The sequence below is a fragment of the Spinacia oleracea genome, chromosome 1 (genome assembly GCF_020520425.1).
Source record: "Spinacia oleracea cultivar Varoflay chromosome 1, BTI_SOV_V1, whole genome shotgun sequence".
Taxonomy (NCBI): Eukaryota; Viridiplantae; Streptophyta; class Magnoliopsida; order Caryophyllales; family Amaranthaceae; genus Spinacia; species Spinacia oleracea.
This window is the reverse complement of record NC_079487.1, coordinates 11,692,335-11,704,682: the sequence shown is the minus strand read 5'-3', so window position 1 is coordinate 11,704,682 and position 12,348 is coordinate 11,692,335. Positions and strand designations below refer to the sequence as shown.

General features: G+C 44.4%; 1 protein-coding gene across 1 annotated transcript; it reads right to left on the bottom strand.

The window, feature by feature from the left end:
• Positions 1–5,770: 5,770 nt before the first annotated feature.
• Positions 5,771–8,158, bottom strand: LOC130462776 (uncharacterized). Its single transcript, XM_056831685.1, has 3 exons — positions 7,159–8,158; positions 6,611–7,068; positions 5,771–6,526 (listed from the first exon to the last, which is right to left on the bottom strand). The coding sequence occupies exons 1-3, from the start codon at positions 7,502–7,504 to the stop codon at positions 5,807–5,809; spliced, it is 1,524 nt and encodes a 507-aa protein (XP_056687663.1). The 5' UTR covers positions 7,505–8,158; the 3' UTR covers positions 5,771–5,806.
• Positions 8,159–12,348: the final 4,190 nt, after the last annotated feature.

The window sequence follows — 12,348 nt, the reverse complement described above, 5'->3', positions numbered from 1 at the left end:
TTACACATAATCATTTAGCATAGATTAGATGCATACTCTTTGTTGCGTGCCTTCCCTAGCTGCGCCCGAACCGAACAAGAACAAGTCTTTAGGACTCCAAGTGTCGTCCCTCCGTAGATAGTCCACAGCACGTCCGGATCCGCCTTAAGATTGACCAACTAGAATCGCCCTTAAGGTACTATTATTTTCGGCACTTTATAGGCAAATGTGTGACTGAATTTTTCTCTCAAAACTCACTTTGAATACTTTGAAACTTGTGTTATAAATTGTGAGCCCTAGCCTCATATTTATAGCGGTATGGAAAGGGAATCGAAATCCTATTCAGATACAAATTAATTAAACCTAGAATTCTACAAGAACTCTAATTTAATTAATTTATCAAATAGAATTAGGAATTTAATCATTAACCGAACTCTGCATGTTTTAGGAAACGTGCACGAACACAAACACTTGCACACACACGCACGGCAGCCACGATGGGCCCCATGCGTGCGCGCGAGCAGCAGCCCACTCAGCGCCCGCGCGCGCTGCGTGTGCTGTGCGCGCTGTGCGCGCTGCGCGCTGCGCGCAGCCTGCTGGGCCTGGCCTTGCGCTGGGCCTGGCATGGCTGTTTGTGCGGCGCGCTTGGCTTTGCTGGGCGATGGCCTGGCTTCGTGCTGGGCCTCGTCCGGCAGGCCTCGTCCGATGCTTATTCGTACGATGCGCTTCCGATTAAATTTTCCGATTCCGGAATTCATTTCCGATACGAACAATATTTAATATTTCCGATTCCGGAATTAATTTCCGTTTCGAACAAATATTTAATATTTCCGTTTCCGGAATTATTTTCCGATTCCGGTAATATTTCCGATTCTGACAATATTTCCGTTTCCGGCAATATTTCCGATTCTGGCAATATTTCCATTTCCGATAATATTTTCCGACACGTACCATGTTTCCGTTTCCGGCAACATCTACGACTTGGATAATATTTATATTTCCGATACGATCCATATTTCCGTTTCCGGCAATATCATCGTTTCCGGAGTATTCATTCCTTGCCTGTGACGATCTTAGCTCCCACTGAAACCAAGATCCGTCGGTTCCGAATATTCATAGATGGAGTATTTAATGCCATTAAATACTTGATCCGTTTACGTACTATTTGTGTGACCCTACGGGTTCAGTCAAGAGTAAGCTGTGGATTAATATCATTAATTCCACTTGAACTGAAGCGGCCTCTAGCTAGGCATTCAGCTCACTTGATCTCACTGAATTATTAACTTGTTAATTAATACTGAACCGCATTTATTAGACTTAATATAGAATGCATACTTGGACCAAGGGCATTATTTCCTTCACTAACCTCTTCTGCAGCTAAAACAATTAACAGGGGAGAATCTGAGACCGTAGAAGAGGGACAAACCGAAGACGAGGTCGCACTACACAGGTCCCTGACCGCAATGGCTATCACTTTCGACGATTCAGATTCTGTAGATACACAGCGGGAGCACCACGACGGGTTGGTAATATCTCTCCCAATAGGGAACGCATTGATCAAAAGGATACTGGTCGACAACGGAAGCTCAGCCAACGTACTGTTCTTGGAAGCACTACAGGAAATGGGATTAGAAGAGAAAAACATAGTAAGGAGATCAACAGTCATGGTAGGGTTCAGTGGAGAAGCACTACGGACGGTAGGAGAGATATCGCTGCCTACATACGCAGAAGGCGTCAACATGATGACCAAGTTCAACGTCGTCGATTGTCCATCAGCGTACAACGTCATCCTAGGACGACCATGGATCCACAAAATGAAGGCAGTGCCATCAACATATCACCAATCAATCAAGTTTCTAACCAAGTGGGGGGTCATGGAAATCAAAGGGCAGCAAAGGGATGCGAAGAAATGTTACGAGACAGCACTGAAACCATCCAAGTCACCCATCTAGCAATTACAGCCAGGGTCGACGTCGGACGACCCCGACGACCAACAAATCGACGAGATAGTACTAGACCAGACAAAGCCAGACCAAGTCATAAGGATCGGAGCCTCACTGCCTGACAACATCAAAAGTCAGATAGTGTCGTTTCTAAGAGAAAACTCGGACTGTTTCGCTTGGTCGCACGAGGACATGACAGGAATCAGCCCAGACGTGATTACCCACAAGCTCAACGTCGACCCCAGCTTCAGACCGGTAAAACAGAAACGACGTAAGTTCGCACCCGAAAGGAATAAAATCATAGACGAAGAAGTCCAAAACCTGATAGATTCAGGGAAGATCAGAGAGGTCAAATATCCAGACTGGTTAGCAAACGTCGTCGTCGTCAGCAAAAAGAACGGAAAATGGAGAGTCTGCATCGACTTCACAGATATCAACAAAGCTTGCCCCAAGGACCCATTCCCTCTACCGCACATCGACGCCCTGGTCGACGCCACAGCCGGACACGAGCTACTCACATTCATGGACGCCTACTCAGGATACAACCAAATCCTTATGCACCCAGACGACCAGGAAAAAACATCTTTTGTAACAGATAGAGGAATTTATTGTTATAAAGTCATGCCTTTTGGTCTTAAAAATGCAGGTGCGACGTACCAAAGATTAGTCAACAAGATGTTTAAAGACCAACTCGGAGACACAATGGAGGTATACATTGACGACATGCTGGTGAAATCGAGGAAGGCTGACGATCACGTGGAACACTTACGACAATCCTTCGACATACTAAAAAAGTACGGTATGAAACTTAACCCGACTAAATGTTCTTTCGGAGTGTCCGCAGGAAAATTCTTAGGTTACATCGTCACCCAACGAGGAATCGAGGCCAGCCCCGACCAAGTGCGCGCGATCATCAACATTCAATCCCCGCGGAACATAAAAGAGGTACAACGCTTAACAGGGAGAGTGGCGGCACTGAACCGTTTTATATCACGGTCGTCGGACAAGTGTCGATTATTTTACGACGTCCTGCGCAAAAACAAGGGGTTTAACTGGTCCGACGACCACGAAGCAGCCCTGCAGAACCTCAAAAAATACATGATGTCGCCGCCCCTCCTATCCAAGCCAAAAGAAGGAGAAGTCTTACAACTCTATTTAGCCGTTAGCTCGACGGCAGTGAGCGCGGTCCTAGCTCGAGAGGACGAAGCACAACAACTACCCATTTATTACATCAGTAAGTCACTACTGGAAGCAGAGACCAGGTATTCTTCCCTCGAAAAACTCGTTTTAGCACTCGTTACCGCAGCCAAAAAACTAAGGCATTTTTTTGAAACTCACCAAATAGTGGTGATGACTAACTATCCAATCTAGTCCGTGATGCGTAGGCCAGAACTGACAGGTCGAATGGAGAAGTGGACAATGGCACTAGGAAGGTTCGACATCAAGTATCAACCAAGGACGGCTGTAAAATCACAGGCCCTAGCAGATTTTGTGGCAGACTTCAGCCCCGACTTAGAGAGGATAGCAGACGACGAAGTCAAACTCATCAACAACATAGAAGGAATATGGACGCTCTTCGTCGACGGCTCATCTAACTTTCGTGGTGCAGGTTTAGGCGTCGTACTAAAGTCACCACAAGGGGACATGATAGCATAGGCAATCTGCTGCGATTTCAAGGCAACTAACAACGAAGCAGAATACGAGGCGCTAATCGCCGGAATGACATTAGCTATGGAATTAGGGGCAAGCGGACTCAACATCTTCAGCGACTCACAACTAATCGTCAACCAGATTAACGGCGACTACGAAGCTAAAGACCTAAAAATGACCTTGTATCTCGAGAAAGCAAAAGAGTTAACTTCCAAATTCAAACCCTTCTCCATCAAACAAGTCCCAAGAGACCTAAACACGCAAGCCGACGCCCTTGCCAACCTAGGATCCGCACTCAGAAAATCACCATTCTCGACCATACCTCTAGTACACCTACTGTCACCCGCCGTCGAAAAAGACATACCACAAGACGCCAGCCTCGTCCTATCAACCTTAAACACAGACAGTTGGACCAAACCCATCTTCGATTACCTAAAGCACGAAACTCTACCCGACGACAAGCTAGACGCCAGAAAGATACTTTTCAAAGCTTCATGATATGTTATTTTGCAGGACGTACTATTTAAGCGATCAGCAAACGGAATGTTGATGCGATGTGCCGAACACATCGAATGGGAAATACTATTGAAACAATACCACGAAGGAGAATGCGGAGGACACGAAGGAGGACGAAGCTTATCAACCAGAATCAAAAGAAATGGATACTATTGGCCAACAATGCTTAAGGACGCCATGAGGTACGTATCCAAGTGCGACAAGTGCCAACGACACGCAGGTATGACACATAAACCATCCGAATTCTTGCATCCAACCCTAACTCCGTGGCCTTTCATGAAATGGGGGATGGACATCGTTGGCAAATTGCCCGTCGCCCCAGGACAAAAGGTCTTCATGTTAGCCCTAACAGATTATTTTTCCAAGTGGATAGAAGCAGGTGCATTCCAACAAGTAAGGGACAAAGAGGTATGCTCGTTCATATGAACTAACATAATATGCAGGTTCGGAATACCGTCAGAAATCATCTGCGACAACGGATCACAATTCATCAGCGACAAGACAAGAGCTTTCTGCAAAACATGGAACATCGAGCTAAAGACGTCGACGCCCAGATACCCCCAAGCAAACGGACAGGCGGAATCCAGCAACAAAACGATCATCGCGTCGCTGAAAAAGCGGTTGGACGACAAGAAGGGGCGATGGGCAGAAGAATTGCCATCCATCCTATGGGCCAACAGGACGACGCCTAGGACGGCGACGGGACAGACTCCCTTCTCACTCGTTTACGGGTGCGAAGCGGTACTTCCCCCTGAAGTGACGTTGCCCAGTGCACGATATGGACTCATGACGCCAGAGCAAAACGACGTAGAACTCAGCGAAAACCTTGACAACACAGAAGATCTCAGGGAAGCAGCATTGATAAGAATGGCGTCACAACAACAGATCGTGGCAAAATGCTTCAACAAAAATGTCAAAGTGAAAATGTTTAAAGAAGGAGATTGGGTACTGCGCAGAGTATTTCAAAACACGAAAGAATTAAACGCGGGTAAGTTAGCACCAGCTTGGGAAGGACCGTACTTGATCGACAAAATCGTCGGAAAGGGGGCATACAGACTCATTACCCAAGATGGCAAGTCGGTCCCCCGAAGCTGGAACGCAACACATCTTAAACTCTACCATTTTTGAAATCTCGTCGTGACCAATTTTATCAGTCGTCGTATCGTCGTCTTTACTTTTCTTTATCGTTTTATTTTAAAAACCATTACTGACTTAGGCATCGGAGGGCCGTTGGCATCCCCAACGGCCAATCCTCCTAGCGACCCCTGTTTTCTTTTGCAGAATGCAAGACGCACGACGAATGACATCCATAAGCAACAACGTACGACTCAGAACGAGATCGCAAGAGACAACAAACTAACAACGCAGGTATGATTTTACACATCAGTCGGTTCAATACTTATTACTTGCAAAGCATTTGCTACACGAAACTAAGACATCAAAACGCAACGGGATAACCATAAAGAACAGACGACTAAGGAAAAGAAAAACAAACTTAACATACACGACGCGCGACCCCTAAGGCCACGACTTCCGAAATTCAAACACAAAACATTATCCAAACACCGCGTCGCCACTACCGACGACGAATAAAAACATTCCAAACACAAAAACAAAACACAAGTCATCCAAACCACCTCGTCGCCGCCATCGACGACGAGTAAAGAAGATCACCAACAAAACACAAAAACCAACAGAAATTCGAAAACTACAAACTATTACATCCCTTCTTCCTGAGTAGAGACCACGGCTTCCTGCTCCGACTCTTGCTCTGGGGGCACGACTGGCACCTCCACCGACGCCACGTCCAACGTCTCGTCTTGAGAAACGACGACGAGGGCCTCCTCTTCGCACCCAACAGCTAAAACCTCCCCCTCTTGGTCCGGAACAGGCGCACTCACCACCAACAAAGCCGCATCCACCTCCGTCGCCTCAGTACTAGCAGTGTCAGCCGTCTTCGCCAACTCCTCCGAATCCACCACAGGCACCGACAGGTCAGCCATGGTACCGCCATTAGCCAGATAGTCATCCACCTCCTTTTGACACGGCCAAAGGCTAGTCTCCCCAATCAGGCAGGAATACATCATCTGCGCCCGCGTCCTCCATATAGCAAGAGCCTCGACGTCCTTCGCCTCCTCCTGCAGGGCGTCGTACAAGCTCCTCAATCCATCCAACTCCTCCGTCGTCGAGGTCAACTCCTCCTTCACTTTCTCCAGATCTTTAGCCACGTCGGCTAACTGCTTATCCTTACCTTTCAATTGATCACCCTTGGCCTTAACCACCGCAGCAAGATCCACGACCTTCTTCTCAGCAGCTTTCCACTTCGCTTCCCACGACGCGGCCGCCTTCTTCGCCGTCGCTGTCAGCTGCCTTGCATTCGTCACCTCGTCGCACAGCAACGAACACTGCCTACGTACAGCCAAGGCAGCCTGCGACGCCTGCGCAAAACCAATGCCAAAACAGATTTACACAACATACATCTTTCGCAAACAAAAAAGAAGAAAAAACTAAATAAAACTCACCCGCAGACTAAGCTCAGCGGCGTCCGACGCGACAGGAAGAGGATCCACCTCGTGATATCGTCGATACGTCGTAGGCAAGATCAAGCGATCAGCGAAAGGCCATATAACCGACGCCTCTTCATCACCCAAGAAGCTTGGGGGCAAAGTGATAACCGTCTCCTCGACAGGATCCGTCTCGACAGGACGCTTCTTGGCCGACGAAGTAGACACTTTACTAACGTCGACAGCAGCAGACGACACCTTGAACGGCTGTGGAGGCGACGACGAAGCAATCGGATGAAAGCCTTCGGCTCCTATGACGACAGGCGTCTCAGCCGACGAACCTATCGCAGAAAACCGAGGTACGACCGTCATACCTCGTCCACCAGAAGTCGAGGACGACCTCAGTCGCTTCCTTGCACGCTCCTGAATCTCGCTCTGAGACATCCTCGACACAGGCCGAGACGAAAGAGTATGCTCTACACCCAATACAAAAAATAAAGGTCAAACATTATCCAAAGCAAAAACAAAAATATATACAAACCCCGAAATAAACAAACGACAAATACCTGAGTTGTCAGCCATATCACCTACTTCACCTTCGGCGGACGATGAGTTTGCCACTACCTCCTCAAGCAAATCCAACCTTTTCCGACGACGAGTCAGTTGACCTGATTCCTCGTCTATCTCCTCCTCCTCGGCGACGTCGCCTGACCGGTCCACCTCCTGCTCGTCTAAAAACTCTCCGTCGCGACTGAAAGACCTATCCTCGACAGAATAACCCAAGAACTTCCGATACTTATCCTCAGAATCAGCGTTCAACTCAGTCAACGACGACGCCTTGACAACTGCAAAACAAAACCAAGTAAGGCGACGTTCAGTAAAACGACGAGAAACAAAGATAAAACGACACATTTACCTTCCATCGTCCATCCCTCGACCAGAAACCGCCCTTTATCTCCCAGAGAATCTTTGCCTACAAAGACAAAACGACTCTGCCAACCCCTGTCGTTCACACCTAAACCAACACCTAAGTTCGTCTTCCCCTTCTTCGTAACCAAGGTATACCTACAACACTTCTGCAGTGCTAGGTCGTAAGTGTACATCAAATCAGACAGGTCAAACGGCGTACGCCAGTTCGCAGTAACTCCGTGCACCACCGTGAAAACCCGCCATATCTGGGGCATCAACTGACCCGGGCTCAAATGGAAAACCTCGATAAAGGACCTAACTAGAGGAGTGAAAGGAAATTTGAAGCCAATTGTGAACGGATACTCATACATAACCACATACCCCTCTAGACAGTCAAAGGCTTCCTCATCCGAGCCGGGAATCTTCACTTCCGCCGACGGCGGCAAACCAGCAAGTTCAACAAAAGCCGCCGGATCCACCACAGTAGAATATATCGGGTTAAGGGACTTAACCCGAGTGGAACCCGACTCCCCCTTTCCTCTCGCTACAACCGACTTAGATCTACCCATCTCACTTACAAAAATCTACAAGGAAATCGAAAAAGAAAGCAAATTTTACCTGAAATCGAACAAACTCAGTGCGAAAATCGACTTCGCTTTCTCCCTCTCCTCTCTCCTGCTTTCGGATCTAGAAATTTTTTGAAAAACTTGGTATGAAGAACTTTATTGCATGTCGTGAATTGGTATTTATTACTCTAGAATTTTGAACGGTTTTATCCCACGAACTAGACAGTTGGAGACGGTTTTTTAATTTGAATTGTTTCTTTTGCTCTGTGTGACTCCGCAAATTCACAATTGGGGGCAAACTGTTATCCCACTTTTGGACTAACAACATAACCGTTCTAACGTTTGATCATGTCGTGTCAGCCAGGTCCTGTCGTGTCGCGGGTAAACACAACTCCAGGGAGATACGTCCGACGTAGCATCGTACGACGAGGTATAACCGACGAAGGACAGGCGACAAAGTACAGGCAACTGAGACACGTCCTCGAGAAACGGGTTGATGAAGATAAGTTGACCTAAAGCCCATGATAGGCAGCGCCGTCAAGCTAGCAAGAACGAGTCCAAGACACACGCGAGAAGCGCAGAAGCAGTTGAAGGCTGAAGAGACGTGTGACAAAGATACTCCTATCTTTGTGGGATTTTCTCAACCGATTAGACCGTTGAGAATATCCTATAAAAGGACGAAGATAATGATAAGCAAAGCACGTTGACTCAAGCACAAAAACTCTTAAGCTATAAACTGTTTCAGTATTCATTATTGTACTTGAGATTTTGGATATCGATTCTCAGAAAGAAAAGCATAAACAATCATATAAGATACTTAGTGGATTGATAGCCTCATAGCTATCCGCGGTTTTTTACCTTATTCCTGGGTTTTCCGCGTCAACACTCCTCTGTGTCGTGTCTCTTTATTTGTGTCGTTGATTCTTTGCTTAGTTAGTGTCGACCCTAGCCGAAATTCGCCCCCATACGAATTTTGGCATAAACAATTACCACGTAAAACTAAACTTTGTAGCATCCTTAGACAGACTTACTGCAAAAGTTGCCAACTATTAGAAAACTATGTAACCTGAAATTGAACTCGCCGCGTTTCCTGTACTAGAAAACTCCGTAACCTGAAATTTATAAAAGTCATCTTGTGGTCTAGGATTTCATAATTGCAAGTACTTTGATAGTTAACAACTATGGTGTATTGTACAGTTTGCACCACATTTTAAGATAGTTATGTAGATACCAAAAAAAATGTGGTTGACCAGACCTCTTGTGGTCTATTAATTGGATAGGAGATACATGACCAAATCAGCTTATCACGCCATCAGGAACTCCAAGGAAGAAACTCAAGGAAAGTTCTAACACCTAACAAGCTACAAATACAAAATGCTAAACTGGAATTTTATTAACTCATTCTTCCAGTAGCGAGGACGCTTGAGGAAAAAATCATTTATATCAATCCTACTTAAACTGCATGCAAATTCTAAGATGAATAAAACATCAACACCTATTCACATAATGATGTAGTCTTTGAAAGTTCAATCTTCAATGACTAATGTTAATTCCTTTAAACAAAACTGCACTTAGTATGCAACCATAAAAGCATTTCAGATGCCGCTTGTAGAAAATCAGAATAAAGGACACAAGCTACTAACATACCAAGTACCACTAGTGGAAAATGACTCATTTGCATCGCACATTTAAGGTCATTTGCGTCGCACATTGCGCGACGCAAAAGGTCGCGACGCAAATGACTAAAAGTCATTTGCGTCGCATAAAAGTGCGACGCAAATGACTCTCATTTGCCACGCACATTAGCTTAATGTGCGTGGCAAATGACTTTTTAGCATGGTGCCGAAAAGTCATTTGCCACGCACATTAAGCTAATGTGCGTGGCAAATGACCTTTTGGCGCCAAAAAAAATAAGCCATTTGCGTCGCACATTAGTTTGAATTTGGTAAAAAAAATAGGTTTCATTTTAATATATATATATATATATATATATACTTCCTCCATTTTTTTTAATTGCACTATCTGGGATTTCACGCTTGCCAATGCACTATTTTAACCACTAATATCTCTCATTATATATTTTGAAAAATTATAAAATTTTGATAATTTGAAAGTATATTTCGAGACGAATCTAACAAGATCCCACATGAATATATTTTTCCTTGCATATAAATCACAAAAAATAACTATATAAGAATATGTGAATAGTGCTAAAACCAAGATGGTGCAATTATTAAAAAATGGAGGAAGTATATATTAAAATGAAACCTATTATATAGTAAAATGGACAACTCATATTATTAAATAGAACCACATCAAATCAGTAAGACTTACAATACAAAAGCTTGAAATATCTACAACAATATATTCCATCTAAAGGTTTCTCTTGACACCCAACAAAAAAAATAAAAATAAATTAGCTGCTGCCCGGAATCCTCCGGGGGGGATGTTCCTCACTTCACGAATCACGACCAATAGGCGCTTGTGAATAACACAATAAAATTCAAGGGTCTCCAACTATTTTCAGTGTAGGCATATGCAGACATGCAGTACAGAATGCGCAGCTGATAAAATGATCAAGTAACAATAAGGAGTACTCCGTAATGTTAAGACTTAAGAGCATCTGAAATATTCTAAGGAGGCGGATCAGCAAGACAACTGATTGCCTAGCTTTCACTAATTTGTTAAAAGTTGCTGCCTTGCAGCTAAACAAACAATAATAATGAAGATAACTGATAGTCTGATACTTATTCATACATACTACGTCCTTAAAAACAAAGGAAATCCAGGTTTTGACAGTAGCCATTTTACTTCAGTTGCAGTACATTTGCCTAATTGCCTACACCAAATAAAAATAAGCTAAAGTTACGACAATGGAAAAATATATAAAATCCATACCTGTCTTCCATACTTCGAACTGAACTGTTAAGTGTCTTGATCACCCCCATGTAGATATTCACGGTTCTTATCTTTTGATGTTACAATCAATCCATTTTGGGACTTATCACTCGAGACACGGATGTAATTACCAACAAACTCAACCTCATAAGTTAGGGAACTCTTTGGGTGGGTGGGTTGGGTTGTGGACGAAGTGATTTATCCTACGAAGAAACTCACATCTGAAAAATCGGATGTCCTAAACAGCTCTCCTAAGGCAAGCAGGTCATACTGTAGACACCTACTTTTGTCCCCATTCCCGAAAGGGAAGGTTCGATGATGAAAGCGTAAATCTCCACTTGACAACGCATCTCCTATAAAATAACGAATCTCAATTCCCCTTTTCATTTCACCCGAAACCTGCTATTTATAGAAACCTGCTATTTATGGAAACCTGCTAAAAATAGTAACTGCCGTAATGGGTAGTTGTTAAAAGTGGCAAGTCATAAAAGGTAGAAACCTGTCAGAATTAGGTGTTTCACTCCAACATAAATCCTGAATGAGATAGAAATTGCGAGAGAATCCTATTCCTAATATGATTCGAAAGTAAGAGTCACGTATTAATTAAAATCCTAACGAGCCTAGAGTTCGTAACGGGCCCAGACGCATCCCGTCACAAGGTTAATACGCACTAAAAGACTCAATTAAATCTCAAATACTCCGGATTTTAGGAATCCGGATATGACTAAGAAAAACAGCCCAGATCCTATTTTCAACGCCTGGCTCTGGGCGCCGAAATCTTCGGCGCCCAGGCCTGGGCGCTGAAAATACCTGGTACGTGTTTTTTCCTAATTCCTCGTGGGTTAGAGTTCTACAATTCTATCTTTCCACGAACTCTTTTCTATAAATAGGGCCTTAAGTTCGACGTGAAAAGAACACACAACACACAATTATATTCTGAGTATTGACTCTAAACCCCTAAGCCTAAGCCTCACGCTGCAAAACTGATCACGCGTTCTGTCGCAATCGATCCATAAATCGAACAGAACGTATCCTGTCCCATAATTTGAGATTCGTTAAATAAAAGGAGAAATAGCAAAGTCAAAGTGGTTAGTTTTCTGAGAACCGTGACGCACCTCTCAAGGGTGCGTCGTAATGTGTCCCTTTTCCATGGTTTAATTGCTTTCCTCGCCCTTTTATGAACTGTTAAACTAACTAAAATCTGATTGTTCGATCACGCTTAATAAATATGATATTTTTGGGAAATTGGATTATCATGCTAGGTCCCTTAAAACAAACTGTGAGGGGGTCGAAAAAGCATGAGGCTAATGCGTGACCTCGTCCCTCGTGGGTGTGACGATTCTTTTTATTCAATCAAGTGTAATTGGATTTCCTGTGAGTTTA

Excerpts from the sequence above, each read along its gene's own strand:
- LOC130462776 (XM_056831685.1), bottom strand. The coding sequence starts at position 7,504 with ATGTGTCGTTTTATCTTTGTTTCTCGTCGTTTTACTGAACGTCGCCTT. Across the intron at positions 7,069-7,158 it reads TGATATGGCTGACAACTCAG|AGCATACTCTTTCGTCTCGG; the intron begins GTATTTGTCGTT and ends TATTGGGTGTAG. Across the intron at positions 6,527-6,610 it reads CCGCTGAGCTTAGTCTGCGG|GCGTCGCAGGCTGCCTTGGC; the intron begins GTGAGTTTTATT and ends GGTTTTGCGCAG.